Source organism: Spermophilus citellus, assembly GCF_964194105.1.
Source record: "Spermophilus citellus genome assembly, chromosome: 11".
Classification (NCBI taxonomy): domain Eukaryota; kingdom Metazoa; phylum Chordata; class Mammalia; order Rodentia; family Sciuridae; genus Spermophilus; species Spermophilus citellus.
In genome coordinates, this window is record NC_138192.1 from 92,264,221 (window position 1) to 92,287,364 (window position 23,144).

At 39.0% G+C, this 23,144-nt stretch overlaps 1 protein-coding gene across 3 annotated transcripts in view; it reads left to right on the plus strand.

Moving 5' to 3' along the window:
• Window positions 1–486: 486 nt before the first annotated feature.
• The window catches only part of MFSD6 (major facilitator superfamily domain containing 6), a 64,101-nt gene continuing 41,443 nt past the window's right edge, over window positions 487–23,144 (plus strand). Inside the window, exons 1-3 of one of the 3 annotated variants that reach the window (XM_081261645.1) lie at window positions 496–625; window positions 869–1,178; window positions 18,299–19,910. In XM_081261645.1, the coding sequence (XP_081117771.1) occupies window positions 18,352–19,910 (1,559 nt within the window). In that variant the 5' untranslated portion in view covers window positions 496–625; window positions 869–1,178; window positions 18,299–18,351. The other 2 variants (XM_081261644.1, XM_081261643.1) reach the window with 2 other exon arrangements.

The window sequence follows — 23,144 nt, forward strand, 5'->3', positions numbered from 1 at the left end:
TCCCTCTACTCCCCATCTCAAGTCTTCTTCCTCGCCGTGGCCTGAATTTTTTGCATACGGAGAAGGGGTCTCGGTCGGAAGCCTGTGTGGGTGGGTGGGTAGGTGGTGGTGGTGGTGATAATGGCCGGGCGGGCTGGAACCTCGACGTCCGCTTTCCCCTTCTTAGTGCGCTTCCCAGCCGGGTCGGGTCCCGGGTCCCCCGGGGCCGCCAGGGCGGGCGGGAGGCCGGGAGGAGGAGGCCGACGCATCCGCCGCCGCCGCAGGAGGCGGAGCGCTGCACCTGGCGGACGGTCCTCGGCGCTCGGCCCTGAATCGGGTCCAGCCGGTAGTGAACGACTGCAGCGACCGTGAGGACCCAGCACCAAGAAGAGCAGCTGCTGGGGCAGGTCGCCCCGGCGGGCGCGCTGGGCCCCGGCTGTCGGTCGCCCCACCCAGCCCGCATCCCTCAGCCCCGCCGCGCCCCGCCCCACCCCGCCCGCCGCAGCCCCCAGGAACGAGCTACTCTCCAGAGATGGTGCGCACCGCCCCGACAGCCGCCGCCCCGGCGCCCGGAACTGCCGCCCCGCGCCCCGGGGACAGGGCTCCCCGCGCCCCGCGCAGCTGAGCGCCGCCGCCGCCGCAGCAGGTGAGTCGGTGCCGGGTGCGCGGGGAGGGGGCGCGCTCGGCGGGGGAGGCCCCGCCCTGGCCTCCCCCGCGGGGACGCGCCGCGCGGGAGGGCGGGGACCCTTCCCGCGCACACCTGCTGTCGGGGAGGGGGCTTGGGAAGGGGCCCGAGGGAGCGCGCGTGGGCGTTTCCGCGCCCACCCTGGTCGCCAGCCGCTGGCTCCCTCCCTCCCCTGGGCTCGGGTGTCTGTTGTCATCTTTGTAGGGTGCTGGGGGAGGCTGCCGTCAGCGCCCCCCGTGTGCCGGGCGCCGGCAGCACTTCCGCAAACGTAATTGGAGTCGGGAAAACAAAGGCGCTGCCCAGGGAGCCCTCGCCCGACGCCAGTTGCCGCCGGAGAAGGGGGATGAGGGATGGGCCCGGGTGTCCAGGCCCTTCTCGGCCCAGCCCCACTTGCGTCCTTGGCACAAACGTCTCTGGGAGAAAGGCGGAGATGAGAACCTCCACACAGCCCCAGTGACAAGGACATGGCCCTGCTTTGGCAGAAGGGGGAAATTGATATTGTCAGTCTCCCCAGGTGAATATATACGGGGGGTGGGTGGGGTGGGGTGGGGAAAAGCCTTTTCTCAGGCCTGCTACCTAGGAGAAATTCTACCCTTCGCGCTTCCTTCTGTACTTGAATTTAGTGATATGTCCCTGAAGCCCTTTTGAGATGGTAATGGGGGTTGCTAGTTCTTGTGAGTCTTATTTATTTCATACCCAGTAATTTACCTGTAAATTTAAGTAGTAAACAATTCCAAATGCACCTCCCCCTTTTTTTATCCCCTCCTCACATGGACACACACAGGTGGATTAATAACCCTTCAAGCAGGCACACAATGCATTTTGCTACTCCCACATGCATTAGGAACAACAAACATTTCCTTTAATCAAAAGATGTTTAATAAGTATCACAAGTACAACTGGAACCTATGATATCTGGCTTATGAGTAATAGAAAAGAATCTTTAAGAGTGAAGGCTCAAATCCAAATAGTTTGATGCCCTTGGGTTCTGGGTCCCAGTTTTCTCTCACTTGTGGGAAAAAAAAAAAAGATGGTTGGGTAGTGTAGTGACTAAATTTTCCTTTGCTTTTTCTAGAAGTTCATGATATTGTGTTAATCTAACCTTTTTAGTGTAGATGGATGTAAAGAGTAGGTGGACATATAGTTGACTAACAGAATGTTATGAAAAGAGATGACTATTTGGTAGGTCCCAGATGTGAGCAGAACATCTCTTCCCCAAGACCTGGGCATTAGCCAACTAAAGGTGTAGGTATCTCTGACTGCCTTGTTAAACAAAAGGAGAGGTTAGAGTTTTCAATGGGAAGCTTGACTTTTGATACTTGGTCACTGGCAGACAAGGGGAGTGTTTTCAGTTATTTCGTGGTAGTTGATTGGATGGTATTTATCACAACTTATAAGTAAAATTCAGCATTGCTTGGAAAAAGGTTGGAACGTTAATGAGCCCAGTGCAACAAGATGCTCTGGGGGAATAGACTATTTCAATAAAAATTTAAATAATAGTGACTAAGCATGTTTATAATAACTTATTTTTAAGGTACCTTCTGTGTACAAATAAGGTAAGTATAAAATCATGAAGGCAAACTGAAACAAAAAGACAAAATAGTAAGGTTTGCAGGTATTTGGTCATGTGAATATTGGACTGTCAGTTTCATCATGTATAATTTCTGGATTATTAACAGTAGTAAGGCACTTTTTTCCCCCCAGACCCAGGATTGAACTCAGAGGTGCTTAACCACTATGCTACATCCCCAACCCTTTTACTTTTCATTTTTAGGCAGGGTCTCACTAAGTTGCTTAAGATCTCACTAAGTTTCTGAGGCTGGCTTTGAACTTGTGATACTCCTGCTTCAGCCTCCTGAGTTGCAGGGATTGCAGGCATGCGCCACCACACCTGGCAATAAGACATTTTTGAGTATTGATATTCAACACACCATCTTAACACCATTTATTTCTAAATATCTGTAAAATGTTTTTCTCTAACTAAAAGGAAGCTCAAAAAATTTAAGTAATTCTATACTAACCACAATCAGGAAGAGATGCAATTAGGTTTGGACCCTGTGTGTCCTGGCTCCAAAGTGTGGGAAATTTCCACTTGGTGTCTCTCCCTACTCAGGACCATTAAACCTTACTACCTAGACAAATGCTTTCCTTTTCTTCTTGCCTTTGAAAATTAACTTCATTTCAACATACATATATTACATATGGTAACATTCATGTAGGATAATCTACGTATTTATAATGGAGATATCTATATCTATCTATATAAATATATATATATATATATATATATATATATATCAGAACATGTATATTTTACCATTTGTTCTAGTTTTAGACTTCAGTCAATGTAAAAAATAATTTGCCAGAGAAAAATTTAGTATTAGACCAGTAGGGTTTTTTCTTGCTTCTTTTGATATTCATTAATTCTTTTTAAATTTTATTTATTTATTTTTTATTTTTTTCATTAATTCTTTTTTGGGGGAAGGGTACTGGGGATTGATCAGGGGCATTCAGCCACTGAGCCACATCCCATCCTATTTTGTATTTTATTTAGAGAAAGGGTCTCACTGAGTTGCTTAGTGCCTTGCTTTTGCTGAGGGTGGCTTTGAACTCAAGATCCTCCTGAACCGCTGGGATTACAGGAGTGTGCCACTGCACCCACCTTTTTCATTAACTCTTGATTGAACATTCTCATTATGGGGAAAGGGAGAAATACAATAAATGCATAGTCAAATGCTAGTCACTTTGGTACATTGGCATGGGAAAAATCAAGATATATTAAGTGAAGAAAGCAACTTGCCGAAGAGATTTGTATACATTTACTTAAACCTGCTTATAGGTACATATATATCTCCTTGTCCCCAAACTGTCAAGAGTGGCTACCTTAAGCAAGTGGGATGGGGTGGAATAAAAGGGTGTTTTCCCTTTTTTACTTATAAACTTAGGTTTGGGCTTTAAAATTTTAAAATAATCGTATGTTCTTTTATTATATAAACTAAAAAGGGAAACAAAGAATAGCATCAGTTCACTTTATAAAAATCCAAAGTGAGAGGAAATTGAGTGTGCCTAAATTCTATAATTTAAGCAAGTGAAATGAATCTCAGGAGATCAAAGTGGAAGACAGTGGTCTTGGAACTGCAGATGTGGGAGCAAAGAGTGAAGAGTCTTATAACTGATTTTTACTTTTTCTAAAGTGTAGCATACCTGCAGCTCCCCAGTTTTCCTCCTCTGTATGAATGCTCTGGTGCATACCACAGTTCATCTGTTTAAGACTAGCGGGTAAGAATTCCTTTCTTCCTGGTCTTGCTGGTGGCTACAACCATGGGAGCATTATTGTTCCCTACAGAACAACCTAGTGGAAGCATGAGTTGGAGGAATCAGTTTACCTATTGTGTTATCTTATGAGATTGACACTCCAGATGACTTTAGATGTAATTTTACTAACAACTTCAGGAGCAGCAAGTTATCAAGTTAATTTAGTCTGATGCATACATATTTATTTAATACAATCCCATAATTCTGCCCAGTTCTATGTAAAATTAATAAAAATTGTAAATCAATGGAAATGTAACTGATGTGACACAGCAATCTGTATACGGGGTAAAAATGGGAGTTCATAACCCACTTGAATCAATCTGTGAAATATGGTATATTAAGAACTATGTAATGTTTTGAACAACCAACAATAAAATAATTAAAAAAAATTAATTCTTAGAATCCTTAAAAATTCATACATTTCCCTGTTGGGACTTAGAAATCTAGAACCAAATATATTCAGACTTTCCAGAACCAAGAAAACACATGCTTCTTGAATTTTATATGTGAAAGAAATCTGAATAAACTTGGTTCATTATAAACATAGTAGGAGTCTTGAGAAAGATAATTATAAAGTTATTTTGCAGAGGAGATATTGACAATTTGAGGTGATATTCCTTGATTGAGGAAACTCTGTAGGTCTAGTGTACAATTCAACCCTAGCACAGATTCAATTTGTGTAAAACTTTCTTCCTCAAAGCAAAACTACCAAGGCATTTCCCAGGGCACAACATTTTGGATTCTTAGGAGAAATATATATACAACTGACATGAATTCTCTGTGGGACAATGAAATCACCTTAGTGCCTTCACCAAGAGTGTTCGATTTGGATTTAAAATCCCTCCATGGTTAGTTATCCAACATTAGCTGTCTATGGGAATTTACTATACTGGCATTTTTGGGGTGAAAGAGATTTGTATCAGCTTGACTTATTTTCCTAAATCTTGAATGACAAGTTATCCAGTACTTAGCTCCATTGTTGGATTGAGAAACCTTTGCTTTGTAGCTGTGTTTGGATTTTTATATTTGGAAAATATCAATTGTTTTGTGAAGTGGCACTGTCTCAAGTTCATTGGCTGGGCAACTTAGTCATTTGCTAAGACACATGATGTTTGATTTGTTGGTACAGAGGCCAAAACAAAACTTTCTTTAAAAAAAATGTGGAAAAACTAAATCCAGAGTTTAGGTGATATGTATTAATATGTGTCTGCTATAGATATTGCGACTCTGATTGCTAGTTTGTGTCTCTAAAGAGCACATGTACACCCTCTACTTCAGCACCAACAGAAACTAAGCCTGACAGCCAGTTGTTTTGTACATTCAAAGGAGCAGCCATCTGCCTTGGTCCAGTAGGTAAGTGTAACTGAGCCATGGATATGCTGACAATTGTGTGGAAAGCAGGTTAACATTTGGAAATGTAAATGAGAGCTCTGTGTTACCTCATGACCTTGTGGTCCTGCTGCATTTTAGATGTGGGGGCCAGGGTGGAATGAGAGAGAATTCCAAAGATGGAAGAAATTCACACTAGTAGAAAAGCCATATTTAAAGAGGTGAAAAGGATTGAGTTAAGGAGGTCAGGGACACCTTTCTTGACACTTGTTCGAGGAATCCAAAACAAGGAATCCTTGACACTTGAGAATGGGAGACTAATTCAGGAAACATTCTGCAAATAGAAAATAGGAAATTCCAACTTTGAATGACGCTGACAAACTGTTTAATAGTGTTTTGATCTGAGACCAAGAGTGAGACTGGGGAAACAGACAGAGAGATGGGAGCACCATGAGTCAGCTGTGGGCAGGGGAAGCTCTGGTGTGGCTTTGTGGAAGATAAAAAGGAGAATTAGAAAGAGGAACTGGTGCTGTCTGAACAAGCCTGATTTGTGGGTTAACCATGCCAAGGGAAAGTGAGTAACGAGTCTGGACTAGTAGTTGGCTGCCTGTGTAGGGTTACTAGAGCGAAGTCAGGTGCCCTCTACTTTCCACATGGCTAGCAGCATCAGCTTCAGTAAACCTATGCACTAAATGCACCCTGAGCCCCTCTGTCATGGTGGGTAAAGAGGGAAGAATTACCTTGGAGGAGTGGGTCCTTGTGACTTGTGTTGCCCATTCTTTTCTCATAACTGTTCTGGACACTTTTAGGGACAGAGGTTCAGATAGACTGTAATAGGGCCCAAGAAAAATGAGGTTCCATTCATATAGAGCAAAGCAGGAAGCCCCCATACTAAACAAATAAAGCCAGACCATACAAAGTGGCATGCACACTACTTGGAACTTTTAAGAAATGCACTGCTTTGATAAGCAGGACTTGATCCGGAGAGTCACACTTCTTTAGCTATTATGAGGGCCTTTAATTCTGTTTAAAATAATGTCTGTGGAATTGTATTTCATGAAAAATTGTGTTCCTTTATAATAAAGGAACCTTTATAACCCAATTCACCTTTTAAGAAAGCTTAAATAAAAGACTTTGTGATATTTTCAAAAGGATAAAAATGACACACATTTTATTATCCATATAATGAGTCTCCCTATCGCAGGTGTAAGATCTTTGCAAAGTTCAGAGCCTTTGTAACTGTCCCTTTCAGTCATTTCTACTAAGAACCACAAGGCATTGGTGAGTAATCACACTTTAGCCAGGAACTCCAGGATAAATGATGTCCCAGATGTCACTAAGATGTCTCATATTTAACAATGACTTTTTAAATATGCATTTTAAAAGAGAGAAGTGCTCACTGAAGAAAAATCCAACCCAGTATAAAAAATATTAACATAAATTCTAGTTTTAATATACAGAGTTAACACCTAGTAACATTTTTATATTATTTCTTCAAGTTTTTTTTTAAAACATATTTCATTTGCAGTGCATAAATTTACAGATATAAACTCTCACTTTACATGGAGGATTGTGTTCTGCTTTTTTCACTTAGTGTGATACATTTTCCTGTGTAATTAAGTTATATTTTCCCCTCATATAGATATGATTTTAATTTTTCTCTAATATGGATCTACCAAGATTCATTTAACTTCCCCTATTATTAATTGCTTACTTGTTTCAGTTTTGATTATTAAACAGGTCTGTAACCTTAAGGTTCTTAAGGTAAATATGGTTACCTTGAATCTTTGCTTCCTAGAAAGTTTATACTTCTATTCTTAGTGAATGAAGGTACCTGTCAATCCTCAACCTCATTAGCACTGAATACTTTTATTTTAAAAAGTACCAGTATAGCATGTATGTTGAAGTATATATTTTATTTAGTAGGCTACATAATAAAACATTTTTCTGAAAGTAATTATGTCATTAGAATTGATAGCACATTTCAGCTCTCAATTTATCAGAACTCTAATAGCATAATAAACAGAATTAAACAATGTTAGATTACACATATGGAATGTTCTAAGGATATAAATTATTCTCTTAGACTGTTGTGTATTTAGGGAGTGAAGGTAAAGATCATTGACAGTAGCTTCATATCTATAGGAAAATGTTTTTAAACTTTGAAGTCTATATTCTGATTTAAATGGTGAACTCATAACAGTTGTGTCTTTCTTCTAAAGCTCCTGTACATTTCTGTATAAAATGTCTTGTCCTATGAGTAGATTATGCTTTCCTTAAGCCTCTTAACTTCCTCAGTGTCTGGTATCAGAAGAATCAACTGATAAGACCTGTCTTTTATTGAACAAGCATTTATTAAGGACCCATCATAAATACAGTATTATAATAATATGTAGGGTAGTAATATAACCTAGTGTTAGGTTACTAATACTTAGAATTATGTTTTTATTTCTCATTATAATTTTTATTTTTTTGCAGTATAAATTTTCTATGTTCCTAGTATTTCGTGTACCTGGACCCATAGTCTTATAGTAATTGTATTTACTGAAGTCAGTCCTTTTCTGAAGAGATTTGAGGAAAAAAATTGTGTGTTTGTGTATGAAAGAGGGATTCACATAACTGAGTTTAAAAAAGTCCCTAAAATCATTCAATTGAATTGTAATTTGTCTTTTTTAAAAACAGATATACATTCTATATAAATTGTTTTCACTTTTAAGATATAACAAACTTATTGAGGAAGGTATTCCTGTAAAACTTTAAATAATGGTTTTCAATTTCAATGCCAATCTTTAAAAAACCCTTTGTTTTATATTATGAAAAGACAAGAGGTGCTGGGACAGTAGCTCACATGGCTTGCATGTGTGAGGCACTGGGTTTGACCCTCAGCACCACATAAAAATAAACAAAGATATTGGGTCCATCTACAACTAAAAAAATATTTTAAAAAAAGACAAGAAATCTAAGGTTTTCCATGTCAGTTTACTAGCAAAGAAAGAAATTTATATTCATTAAAATAACAAATAATTTGGTAATAGAGACAACTTTCAGATGGTCCTTGTAAACTTGCTGGGCTCCTGGTTTTGCTGTGGCCTTTGATGGTGCTGGTCAGGTTTCATCCTTCCCCTTCCTCTCCCAACCTCTTGCCTGTCTGATTACCTGTGAGGAGTTTGAAGACAGCATCCTGTAGATTTTCCATGTGATCATAGTTGCTCTCCTAGGGTCCCCTGAGAAAGTACATGATGGTGGAAAGATAATAAGATTTGCATTAACATTTATTAGAGAAATAAATATATGATGGTAGCATGAATAAACATTTGAAAACAAATAGAACGTGAACACGAGATATGCTTTTTTAGGGCTTTCAGAGATCCCTGGCAATAATTCATGGCTGCCACAGGTTGGTATTGTCGTCCTGGGGGAAGCAAGTGGCTGGTGACCCCAGGCTCACTGCTGTGACTCCTGGCTGGAAAGGAAGGAGTAGAATCTCAAGCTCTGAGTGGAGATGCCTTAGAGAGATGTGTTGGTAGCATCCCAGATGGAAAAGTGAAAGAATTTCCCCTTAAAAATTATATAGACTTTAGGTTCTTAACACTGTTAATTCAGTAACCCGAGCACTCCTATTATTTGTAATATTGGTTCAATGGGGAAATGGTTTCTAAGCTTCAATACTTGAAGTACAATGAGTTTTTGAAACCCTGCCTGTTCATTTAGTTACCATGAAAAGCCATTTCATTGCCCACCTGGCTATTGATCTTTGTTTAGGAACAGATGATGAAAATACATTGCTTCTACGTTCACAAAGGCCTCTGTGTGCCCCTTAAATCCCTACATTGTTTTCCATCTTCAACAAATGCATGCACAGTATCAACTGCAAATTCAATTTACTATCTTAAACATCTGTTGAATTTTTTTGGCTAGAGAAACTCACAAGATATAAATACTTTCCCTTTTTTGTGGTGGTGGTGATTGAACCCCGGGTGTGTGCTAGGCAAGTGCTCTACCACTGAGCTACATCCCCAGCCTCAATAGAGGTATCTTTTGTAAAACATTTTTTTTTTCATGTTATAATAGGAACTATTTCTTGTTCCTCAGGCTGGGCTTGTTTTAAGACAGGAAGTTTATTTGAAAGTACAAAGAAATGTGATTCTGGGGCCTATTTCAGATTTATGTATTTTTTGGTGGGGGTACCTGGGGTTGAATTCAGGGGTACTCAACTGAGCCACATCCCCAGCCTTATTTTGTATTTTATTTAAAGACAGGGTTTCTCTGAGTTGCTTAGCACCTTGCTTTTGCTGGGGCTGGCTTTGAATTTATTATCCTTCTGCCTGAGCTTCCCAAGCCGCAGGGATTACAGGCATGTGCCACCTTGCCTAGCCAGATTTATGTTTTAAACTGTGGTATATTGATACAATATTTAATCAGAAGCCTAAAATAAATAAATAGGAGTCTGTTTATGATGATTAATTAAGTCTAAAGGGCCCAAGTTGTAATTTTTAACATTGGCATTTGATTATTTTTTTCAACAAAGTTAAAGTGAAAATCCACTTGGCTTTTATTCCTAAAGCCACCATTACATTTAAAAGCTATCTTTCAGCCTTAAGAGATCAAAACAGTTCATTCCTTTTTACTCTCTCAGCAGATTGAAGGGAAATGTTAGGGAGGGTTTCAACTCCTTTCTTGCAGATTTGTGATGTTACAAATGTAAGTAAAATGCTTCTACAGACGTTTATATTTTAAATGAGTAGTTATTTCTGGCCCAGAGGTACTCAACTATAATTCAAATTCATAACACAACAGTGTGTTCTCTAGCAAGCCAGTGACCTCACCTCACACTGGGCTGTGGACTGGGAGATAGACAAGTGCACAAATCTGTGAGCATTGACAGGTCAGATGCTAGATGGTGCCAAAGAATTTTAGAATACTCCCTCGGGAGAACACTTTTGGAATAATTGCAAAATAAATAGCATATCCTGGAATAAAACCACAGTGACCACTACCACCACCAAATGTTGCTTTTGAATTAACAAAACACTTTTTCATACATTATTTCATTTAAGCCCAGAATTTCTCTGTGGGTCAATTAACTTAGTTTTGTGTTTTTTTAATCACCATTTTATGATGAGGAAAATGGAGCTTGAAGAGGAACTGATCTGTCAAGACCAGGAGAAATACTGAAACTTCTTTCTCCTCTATTTCCTAAAATTAATCTCTGATCACATTAAACTTTAATAAAAATCCTATATTTTCATCAAATGCTTACCAAAAATAACCAATATTTGCAAGAGCTTACAGAAGTAAATGGAAATATGCAAAGCACTAGATTCCTCTCTCAAGGAGTTTATAATCTTTTTGGTTGGATAAGAGAGATCTGTAAAATGGCCAAGTGTGGTGGCCCATGCCTATAATCCCATCGACTCAGGAGGCTAAGGCAGGAGGATCACGAGTTCAAAAGCCAGCCTCAGTAAAAGCAAGGTGCTAAGCAACTCAGACCCTATCTCTAAGTAAAATACAAAATAAGGCTGGTAATGTGGCTCTGTGGCTGAGTGCCCCTGAATTACAAAGTTCTGGAAGTTTTTCTTGCCTTTAGAATTAAGGCCACACACTTAAATAAGAATTTGAATGGAGGGAATTCTTAGTAGGTGTTGCAGTAGCAAAACCCTGCGGTCTGTTTTCTGTAAATGTGGTCATGCTCTTCTCCTGCTTCATTCACATCAGTGGCTCCCCATTGCTCTCAAAATAAAGAATACCTACAGGTTCTCAGTGTTTATCAAGCACTGTGCTAAGAGTCCAACATGCATGATATGCTTTCACCCTCACAGCTGTCGAGAAGGAAAGGTGTTCTGATGAGCCTCACCTGTAGGTGAGGAAACTGAGATGTTAAAAGCTTTTCCAGAACCTCAAAGCTAGTCAGTGATTCCTGTCTGTGCCAGTCTCTTCCACGTCTCAGGAACCCCTCGGCATTTACACAGGTCTCTGGATCAGCACCCTATTCCTCTTCTGGGTTGCTCTACACATCCTGTAAGGCTTCTTCAAGATCCTACCCCAGGGACTTCTGCACTACAGTGTCCGTTTCTGGTTTAACACACGGCATGATGTTGTGGTTCTTTGCCTTCAAGTCTCTCACCATTGGGCTTGAGAGTAGGGATTGCATGGTCTTTGCCCTGTGAACTGTGGGTCACCAACAGCATATGCCATCTAATGGTTATTGCTACATTTATAGCTGTTGGGTTAAAAAAAAATCTTCATTTTCAGTGTAAGTTACTAACTTTGTGCTTTGTGTTGAATCCTCTTTCAGCCTGACAGACCCTCTGTCATCTGTGGCTGTCTGGTGGCCTCAGAGGTCCACAATCCTAATATTAATCTTTTAAAGAAGCACTATTTCTTCTTCATTTCGCATCTTGGAATAATTTCCCCACTCCTACTTGCCTAAGGAAAACCCTTTCCATCTTTCAAGGTCAGTCTAAGTCCCTCTTTCTGTTGCCACCCCCTGTTTGAAGTATGGACTCTTCACTCAACTCCAGAAGTTCCCACAGTCTGAAGCACCTTTTTTCTGTTGTTCATTACACAGTGCTAAGTGGCTGGCTTCTTTCATTATTCCTCTGATTCTAGTGATTTAACTTTTTCCACATCATTAAATGTTTCCTTCTATTTTGGATTCATCTTGTCTACTATAAAGCAAGTCATTGGGACCTCAGACCAAGTATTTGGCATCTCTGCCTAATAACTGTGCAGTGCATAGAGAGGTAGTATCTTTTAAAAGCATAGGCTATATGGGTTTGAATCCCAGCTCTTCTACTTGTTTCCAGTATAAACATAGGCTAGTTATTTGCCTTTTCTGTACCTCTATTTCCTCACCTGTAATGAAGCACAGTAATCATATCTACCCTGGGGAACTGCCGTGAGCATTAAATGAGTTAACATCTGTTAAGCCCATGGTGTTAAGTGTTATGCTGTAGTTAGTAATAATAATGATGGCAAAATAGTGCACTAAATCCTTATTAAAATACAAATATATTGTGGAAATGGAGCAACATTATATTTGTCATCTGTTTGTCATTTAGCAGACAAGTTTGACTAGGAGCTTAGGAAAGGTCCTCCAGGAGTGACAAGTGTGACAGGTTCTGTTTCTGGGAGGAGTTTCAGTCCCAGTACAATGCTATTGGTAGCAGTTAGAGAGAGTCTGCGGGCAGCACCAAGTGCCTGGAGGGCTCAGGCTGAAAGCTGGACTGACAGAAGTAGGACCAGTTCTGCCCTTCACAGTTTCTCTCAGCCATAAAGAAGCCTTGTGACAATGCCTGGGAGGAAGAGGAAGATTCCAAAATAGCCACTTGTATACTTTGATGTCTTTGTACCCTGTGTGACTGTTATAAAGCCAATTTTTAATTTTTTTCATGACATCAGCCAAATGTCTAGCAGATGCTAAAGCAATCCTGATTTAAATAAAGATCTGTGGGGTTGATATTGCATTCTGTACCTCTGAAGAAAGCTCTGTTCTAGAAAATGCTAGGGGTTGAACTGAATGTTCAGGAGTGTTGTGTGTAAATGCCAGGACTCTCACAGCTCATTTACAGTGATTTCTCATAGTCTGTGCTGATAATAAATTACAGTGGTTGTTAGAGTCCTGCTCTGGGATTCACACTGCTCCTAGACATTGAGAATGGTCAGTAACGGTTGGCAAGGTAGAGCTAGCTCCTAGGGTTCAAGAAATAGTCTTCCCTGTGTTGCAGCTTCAGTTATGGGCAACATTTGAGTTATGATGGTAGAGGCACAGGAAGAATGCCCCTTCTCTGTTCCCCATGGATTGTGTCCTTTATATCACTGTTATCTCATTGCTATGTCATAGCACATGTTATCATTATGTTTGTAAATCTGATCTTTGCAATTATTATTTTAAATAACATATTCAGGTCTAAGGGTTTTTTTTTCCTTTCAAAGATTTAATCCATTTCTATACTCATATATTTATGGATCACAATACATGTTCAAGTCATTTTTAATTTAAATACCTAATGAAGAAAGCTATCAATCTGAACAAGAATGGTTTTATTGTCTCTCATCAATAATTCAAAAATACCTGCTATTTGAATGATTCACAATAGGTACTGGTAGGATGACTTTTCAGGTTTTAAAAGGCTGTGTTCTATTTTCACAGTGGTGGTGTTGATGAATATCATTCAAGTGTGCTAGATGAGAAAACTTTTCAGTTTATCTAGAAAATAAACCAAAGTCCCTGTTACCAATTAGGTTCAACTGCAAATTGGCAATAGCGATTTCCCAGAGAGATTCATAGGTTTCTGAATATTTGAAATGTCTTCTATTTTTAAGGCTTATTTTTTTTTAAGCTTCATGATTAGAAGTTTAAAATACAAGCTGAATGGATTCATGTTTATTGAATCAGTCTGCTCAAGCTGTTCTAACAAAACACCATACATGGACTAGGTGGCTTAAACAACAATTTGTTCTCAGAGTGCTGGGACTAAGAAGTTAAAGATCAAGGTGCCAGTTACTTAGTTCCTGGTAAAGGCCTATTTCCTGACTTGTTAGATGTCTCTCTCTCACTGTCCTCACATGGCCTTTTCTTATCAAATGATGTGGAAAGAGAGATCTGTCTGTCTTCCTGTTCTATAATTGCACTAATTCCATCATGAGGATCCCACCTTTAAGACCATTTTTAAAATCTAAGGTCCTATATCTCCATATAAAGTCACCTTGGTATACTTATAAATTTGGGGGGACATGGACATTCAGCCTATATCAGCCTCTTAATCTGCCCCCATTTTGTAAACATGTGAAGGATCTTGTTCAGAATATAAATATTTTACCATTCCTTATACTTGCTTTATCTGTACTTGACATGACGAGTTAAATTTTATGATTAAATTCAGCAAAAGATAAACTACTTTGGAACATATTTTAGTCTCATTAAAATACAGAAATGTTTTTGGTTTGTTTCTTTTGTCCTTGGTCCTGTGATTATATGGGTGACTATAATTACTCTTTATTTTATTACTGTTTAAATATGATTTCCCCATGTTTTGATTCCTTTTCATTAAAATCTAAATGTGAAAATATCAAGTCTAAAAATTAATGTCCTGAATTTAAACTCAAGAGTTTTTGTTTGTATTTTTGGATTTGAAATTCATATAAAAGTTACCGAGTGTGACTTTTCATATAAAAAGTACTGAATATTATGTTACGGGACATTACTTTGCAATTGTTGATACTTTGAGAACTAACTTAACATCTGGACTTCTGTAACCAAAGAAACCTTGAATAACCCTGTGATGGCCAAATTGAAGAAAGTAGAGAGGAAAGACTGTTTGAGAGAATGTCATTTGTCAAGGTATAAACTGACTTCCTAATGTAAGGTATCTTGCAGCTTCAGATGAGCATTTGGGCCTCAGTTCTTCATCACCACTTGGACTGTTTAAGGAATTATGCCTCTTACGAGAACTTTGTGTCCTTCTCTGACCTACTTGGTAAAGTCTCAGCAGTTGATTGATGAGGGATAATTAAAGGCCACCAAAGGGCCCCTGATTAGAATTCATGTAGTCAGATATTTTGTGCAATTCTGAAAAATATTTTATGTACTATTGGAAAGGTTTTCTTGTCTCTTGCAGGGCCAAAGCTCATATAACTGGAGATTTCTTTTTCTTTTTTAAATTAAATTTATTTTTAACTGACCCTTAACAACACAAATGTTTACATATCAATGAGTACTTTGGGTCACTTGATACCTGTGTGCATTGCCTAGTTCAAGCATATATATCTCATTTATCATTTCCTTTATTTTTTCCTTTTTCTTTTTTTTGTACTGGGGATTCAACTCAGGCACACCCAATCACTGAGCCATATTCCCGCACCTATTTTGTATTTTATTTAGAGACAGGGTCTCACAGAGTTGCTTAGCACCTTGCCATTGCTGAGACTGGCTTTGAACTCATGATCCTTCTGTTTCAACCTCCGGAACCCCTGGATTACAGGTGTGCATCACTGTGCCCAGTTCATTTATCATTTCTTTATGGTGAAAACTTTCGTTATATTTCTACTTTTTTAAAATGTACAATTCATTGACTTTTGTATTTTAAATGGGAGTTATTCATGCACAAAAGTTTTTAAAAATGAACCAGTTTACAAAGTTTGATTTTTTTTTTCAAACTTTGACTCAAACCAGTCATGAAAAACAAAAAGCCCTTCAGACTTGTGTGCCTTCCCTTCTGGTTTATCCTCCCAGGAGCTGCTTTCTACCTGTTTGGGGATTGTCTTTATATTCCTGTTTCTCAACTTTTGGATGTGAGGATTATCTGTTCTTGCTGTGGAAGGTGTGAAGTTGACTCCCTTCCTGCCCTTAGAGCTTTATCTGCCCAGCCATCTCATTTCCTGCCTCTCCAGTGTAGTTGTGTGGCAGATTTGGGTTGTTCAGTATTCACTGTTTACATAGTGTGACTATAATCACAGTGGGAGATGTGTAGTAAACTATGATTGTTTTTTTCTGTGCAACTTTTTGTTTTCTTGTGCAACTTTTTTTTAAACTTTATTTACCACTGATTCATCCCTGAATGCATCAATTGTCTAAATTGTCTAAATTACCCTCTAGGACCTGCTGAGGTGTGTTGGTGTTCCACACCAGTGTTATTCAGCTGAGGGTCTGTCCTGGGCCCCACTGTTCCAGCTAGATTCATTGTCTCTCGTGTCTGGCACATAGCTGTCATCTGGGATCTTCAATCACCATCATCCCTATGCACCCTTTGCTTGTCTTCCTGGTTCTAGCTCTTATTTGCTGCATTCTGTGTCTTACTCTCTTGATTTATTCCATTGGTGTGCTAGAACATAACCTTGAGAAAGGGAAAAACAAGAGATCCGTTTTGTGAGAAATCACGTGTACAAAATATCTCTATTTCATTGATGTTATGTGTTCCTTAACTCTTCCTAGCTTAGGTTATGATTATAATGTAGGTATAGGTGTGCACACGCACATTTTCCTTTCAGTGGGTTTAGGGAAGGAGCCAAATTAGATGTGTTTAATCTGCCCAGTTCACCCAGAAATGCCATAAAACTGTATGAATTTGAAACACAACAAACATTTCTTTTGGTTCTGAGCTCAAGAAATAAAATAAACTAGGAAATAGTTCAAAGGGGAATTACTTCTCATTTTGAGGTAACAAAGTGGAATTGGAGCTGATGAACTGGGAAGGTAGAGGCACTGATGATGGAAGCCAAGTCACCTTAGAGTGTGGAAGAACTTGTCTTTCATAGTTGTGCAGCAGAAGCTGGACTTTGCTTTTCTTCATGTCTTCTCAGGGTGGGGAACTTTTCCTTTTACCATAAAGAAAATCAAGATTTGGAAACTAGGTAGAAGTGGTGGCTGTACAATACTGTGAATAGACCAAATGCCCCTGAATTGTTTATTTTAAAATGGTTGAGTTTATGTTATGTGAATTTTACCTCAATTAAAAAAAAAAACTACCAAAATGCAAGAATATTTTCAAAGCTAGAAACTATTTGACAACTCACTTCTGAGAATAAGATAAATTGGACTTAATTATACAGACCTCATTAACTTGTGTTTCTGTTGTCTGCTGAGGGGCTTTGTAGACATTAAAAAATGTTTACATGCATTATTCTGGAATATTTTCAGAATGTTAATTCATTTGAGAAAAGAGAAGGCAAGATATTACAAGGATTGGCAAGTAAAATTGGTATTTCTCTACCAGAGAAAGTAAAAGGAGTTAACAAAACTTTAGTGGATATGCCTTTTAACTTCAGAAGTGTTCATTGAACTAGAGGACACAACTTGTGAGGCAAGACCTCTTGACTCTTTGACCGTTTGTCTATCAGAAGAAAGTGGAAATTTTGGTGTAATATGACACAGTTCCTATAAATTTATACCACTGTACATTGCTGATCTTTCATATGAAACAACTGTGTCCTAAAAAGGTTTAAAAATATTATCTAAAATGTGTCATTGAGCATTTTGGCATTTTGGGCACATTAGATCATGTGTCCTGAAGCCATAATCTCAAGGTTCAAATCCTGGCCTTGCCAATTATTAATTAAACTCCTCAGGTTTTATTTTTCTCATCTGTAAAACAGACAGAATGATAGGCCTGTTAGGATGAATGTGAATTAATGCATTTAAAGATCTTAAAATGTTACCTGGCACAGAGAAAGTGTCCAATAAATGTTCTTTTTTAAACATTAGCAGATTGAATTTGCTATGGTTGGTTGGGTGATTGACTGATGGTGGTAAGGTCTAAACCCAGGGCCTCATGCATATTAGGCAAGCACTCTGCTACTGAACCAGCCTTCAATAAATGTCTGCTACCGGCCCACAATGAATGTTATTACCTATTTTTGATGATGTTCCCTTAAACTGCAAACCCTAAAAGCATATTGGGACTGATGTCTGTAACATTAGCAATGCTTCCTTACTGCTTACCGCTTCCTTACTGGGATGTCTTCTCATGGTCCTTGTAACCAACTCCCATTACAGAACACAGTTGGCTTCTTTGTTCTCATTGTTTGTCCTGGTGATTAAACACTTGTTTGTTTTTCTCTGAAAACTGAAGGTTTTTAACTCTCTTTAATTACTAAAGATTTTTAGACTCCATAATGCAGTGGTTTTGTAAATCAAGTGATTGTAAAACTAAGAAACTAAATAGTGTTTATTTTCAGCTCCCTGTATTAGGTTTAAACATAATCCCTATTACTTGTACATTTTCCCTGGGAATCGGTGAAAAGATTGAGAATGATCCTGAGCTATAAACCTGCCACTGAAAGATGTAATGAGTCAGTGGCCATGAAGGGTATTTAAAATTTTAAAGCTATCTTTCTGTACCAGTATTATATGGCTGTAAGTAATAAATGCTAGTTCTCTCTCTGGTTATTTTGTTAGCTCTAATGTGAAAGTCATCTTCCTGCATGATGAAGTCCTATGCTTCCATGTTATGATTTTCATGACTAAGCTGTCTTTAACATTTTGCTTTACAGATCAACAGTCAAGATTTTAAAAGTCATAAGCCTTCTGATGGTGGTGGTAAGCCATGGCGGCAGATGATAAAGTTGCTATCTTAACTGATGATGAGGAGGAGCAGAAGAGAAAATATGTGCTTGCTGATCCCTTCAATGGAATTTCCAGGGAACCAGAACCACCTTCAAATGAAACGCCCTCCTCCACAGAAACATCTGCTATTCCTGAGGAGGAAATAGACTGGATAGAAAAACATTGTGTTAAAATAAACAACGATCTTCTCATTTCCAAGGTTTTTTATTTTTTCTTTTACTCTGCCTATGGCTCTCTTTACCCACTTTTGCCTGTGTATTATAAACAGCTGGGAATGTCGCCAAGCCAGAGTGGACTGTTGGTTGGTATTAGATACTTCATTGAATTCTGTAGTGCCCCCTTTTGGGGTGTGGTTGCAGACCGCTTCAAAAAAGGCAAAATTGTCCTTCTCTTTTCTCTTTTGTGTTGGGTTTTATTCAACCTGGGCATTGGGTTTGTCAAACCTGCTACCTTGAGATGTGTACCAAAGATTCCCCCAACAGCTCACCCCACCAATGCAAGTCACCTGTTAACCGTCTTGCCAACAAATTCTTCTGCTATCTCTTTCCTTACTATATCACCAAAAACGCGTGAGAAAAGGGACTTGTTTCCTTCCAGTGGGCCACCAGTGTTAGAAACGGGGCCCAACGTCTTAGATGCTGATATCGTTACGACAGCTTCAACCAAGATCCATGAACCCACTCTGAAGCCCCAGATAGATGAAATCACTGACCTTGTTATAGACTTGAGCCTGAATACAAGCACAGCAACCCTTACCCCCATGGGGAATGTAACCAGGGAGACAACCACTGCTATTGTCACTACCACCAAATCTTTACCTTCTGACCAAGTCACTCTTGTTTATGATCAGCAAGAAGTTGAAGCTATATTCTTGGTGATCTTGGTAGTTGTCATAATCGGAGAATTTTTCAGTGCCTCTTCTGTCACGATTGTAGACACAGTAACGCTCCAGTATCTGGGAAAGCACCGAGACCGCTATGGACTGCAACGCATGTGGGGCTCCCTGGGCTGGGGCCTGGCGATGCTGTCCGTGGGCATCGGGATTGACTATACCCACATGGAAGTTCTTGTGGATGGCAAGGGGTGTAAGCCCCCTGAGTACCGGAACTACCAGATCGTCTTCATCGTCTTCGGAGTTCTCATGACGATGGCCTTGATTGTGGCTACCCAGTTCCGTTTCCGCTACAACCACTTCACAAACAGTGATAGCAAGGGGAAAGAGGTGGAGATCCCTCAGGTGGAAAGGAACAACTCCACCGAGTCCTCTGAGGAGACGCCCACCACCACGAGCCACTTGCAGACCTTCAACTTTTGGGACTTAATCAAACTGCTCTGCAGCGTGCAGTATGGCTCAGTGTTGTTTGTGGCTTGGTTCATGGGTTTTGGATATGGCTTCGTGTTCACCTTTCTCTACTGGCATTTGGAAGACCTGAATGGAACTACAACCCTCTTTGGGGTCTGTTCAGTCCTGAGTCACGTGTCTGAGCTGACAGCTTATTTTTTTAGTCACAAGCTTATTGAATTGATTGGCCACATCAGGTAAGAAAATGCTTACTGTTGATGCCCTCAGCAGTGGAGCTTTGTCATTTTATAGTCTAGAGCTCCTTTTAACATATTTAAGGTATTCTGATTTGGTGTGGGGGTAGGGTTGGGTTGGCAAGGAAGCTATCCTTTGCTCTTTCTCTTTAAAATGGAAACCAAAGGAAGCCAGGAAGGAATAACCTAGATGGATTATTATAGATAAGCAGGCAAACAAAAAATGGCTGCCTCCCCTTGCCCACCATTCTGGAAAGATCAGTAGGCTGTTTATCTGTGTGCTAAGAGATGCTCAAAATAAGTGTTTTCAGGTGTGGGAGCTTAGTGAGCTATACTGTTCCATGGACTTTGAGGAGTCCACCTGAATCAAACATTTATATAGGAAAGTTTCTGTAGATTATTTTTCCAGCCTCCATTTATTCTGAACCAGTTAATGACAACAGGTAAAGCTTGAATATGTGGTGTGTAAAGATGACCATAAGGCTGGGGCTGTAGCCCAGGAGCAGAGCACTTGCCTAGCACTTATGAGGCCCTGGGTTCAATAAAAATAAATAAACAAATAAAAGTATTGTGTCCAACTACAATTAAAAAATAAATATTTTTTAAAATAGACAAAATAAAGGCCTTCAGTCCTACTACAGTGACAAAACAAAACAAAACAAAACAAAACAAACAAAAAACAGGGGCCAGGAATGTAGCTCAGTGATAGAGCAATTACCTAGCATGCTGAGGTTTAGTGCTGTTAAAAAAAAAAAAAAAACAAAACATTATATTTAATAAAGTATGACATGACCCACCATAATCCCTAATCCATGATGTTCCACAGAGTAAATCTTTATGTAACTTTTTTCCTAATTGTTACATGAATCTTTGTATCTTTGCCATGAAGACATGGACTATTTAAAAATCGTTCATGATTTCCTTTTATTCAAACAAACAAAAGCTATGAATTCCTCTAGTTTCTTTGTTTTGTAGCGTTTGTCACCATTGATGTTTACCTAAAGCTGATCAAATCGCACCTTGCTATCTATAGGTTCTTCTGCTCTATTATTGACTCCAAAATATGGAACCAGCTGCATTGAACCACTGCCTTGTAGAAAAGTATGACATGTCTCTCCCTAAACTTTCAAGTTACCATAATCAAAAGAAAGCAACTGTATGTGTTTGTGTGTCCATGATGGTCTTGAAACCTGTTCTTTCTGTAAGAAATTAAAAAGAAACAGTGACAAGATTTAGAAAATATTAATCTTTACTCCTTTCATTTTCTTTCTAACTGAAGAAAATATTTTCTCATTTAAAGTTCTAACCTAGAATCATTCTTTCCCCCAAACAATTGTGAATATTTTCCCTTGTGTGGTTTGGTTTTGCTTTGGGAGGTGTATCCTGTCCCTTCTTTCTCAAATCCTTTGATGCCTTTCTTGTCACTAAACAAAGGCACAGTGTGGATGATTCTCTGACCTATAGAGTCCCTGAGGCACAACCAGTGGGACCTTTTTGTAAAAGAGCCTTATAACATTAAGGACTTGGAATGTCCTTTAGCCTTTTCCAGGCCATGTTTACATTCTCTGAGCTGTGTGGATTGACCATGATGATTAGATACTTCTCTGCAGCCTATGGATCTTACCTCTAATAGGATTTTAAAAATCTGCCAGGCATGGTGGTACACACCTGTAATCCCAGCAACACAGGAGGTTAAGGTAGGAGGATTGCAAATTCCAGGCCAGTCTGGGTAATTTAGCAAGACAGTACTTTAAGGAAAAAAAAGATGCTGGGGTTATAGCTCTAAGCTATAGCTCAGTGGTAGAGCACTCTAGTATCCCTCCTCAAACAATCAGGGGTTTGTTCCTTAAAAAGTGCCCATTTAGGTGTTACCAAGAAGGGGAGTTCCTAGATAGCATATTATTTAATCAGTCAATAGCATCAATTGAGCACAGACTCGGTACAGAATATACAGATAGGTTCTACTTTCAGAGATATTAAGTTTTTCTCATGCCTACAAAAGACAGTTCTTTTCCTCCTTTGCGTTTTTTTGTTTGTTTGTTTGTTTGTTTGTTTTTTGTTTTTGGTAATGGGGATTGAACCTATGGGTGCTTAACCACTGAGCCACATCCCCAGTTCAGCAGCCTTTGCCTTTTGTCTGAGGTGTATTTTCATGATAAAGCCCTAGTAGCTTCACTACTATTTGTTAGTGAGTTTACACTTCTGTCTTCCTTTCCTGAGTAGTATTAGTCACTCTTACTTAAAACCTATAGTGCACATAACCTTAATTATTTGGTATTATGTACACACACACACACACACACACACACACACACACAAAAGCATCTCTCTTTTTTTCTTACTCAATGATGTGATGACAGGAGGTGGCCCCTGTGGTCACCTTGTTGCTTCCAAGAGCCTGCCAGGATTTCATCAATATGTGGTCATTTGCCTCTTTCAAATATTCTGTTCACTAAAGTAATATTAATTATTTTAAATATATTTAAAAGATTCTGGTTGCTAAAGTAAGATTATTCCTACATTTGTACTCAGGCAAAACAGATATGCTTCTCTTGATAACAATTTTGGGAGCCCAGTCAGGTGGTGATTGTTGATATTTGGTGGCTTAAATATGTAGTGGTGACAGTTTAAACTAAAAAAAAAAAAAATTTTTGTGAGTTGTTTGTGGACAGAATAGTCAGAAATCTATTTTCATAAAAATTTTTAATATAGATTTAGAATGAAGAAAAACCCACATCATAAAACAGTTTTTAACACAGCATGTACACTTTTGAACCATTTAGTATTTCAGGCCCAGTTTTTCAGAGAATAACTTTTCAGTCTAAACACACACGTACACACACAGAGTCAATGGTTTCTGATTTTGACTTTGGCTTTTGTCCCTCTCTAAACAATGACTTTTTCTAGCAAATAGGATAGTATATATTTACCCTAAAAAACTAAATTTCTTGTATTTGAAATCACAATATTTGGGGATTTACAGCAAGTTTATTTTTAGGTCCATATATGTCAGGATGGTTAACTAGAGATATAAATGTGTCTTAAGGGTGTATTCACCTTGCAGAACATTTCAATAACTGTGAGTAGGGTCATGACCAAAACAAATTGCAATAGACAATCTGTAAACTTATAAATTGTTATTATCTAAGATTAGGCCATGACTTATGTTATTTGATTTAAAATTATTTCCATTTTAAGGGACACACATAAATCTAACACACATAAATCTACTCAATC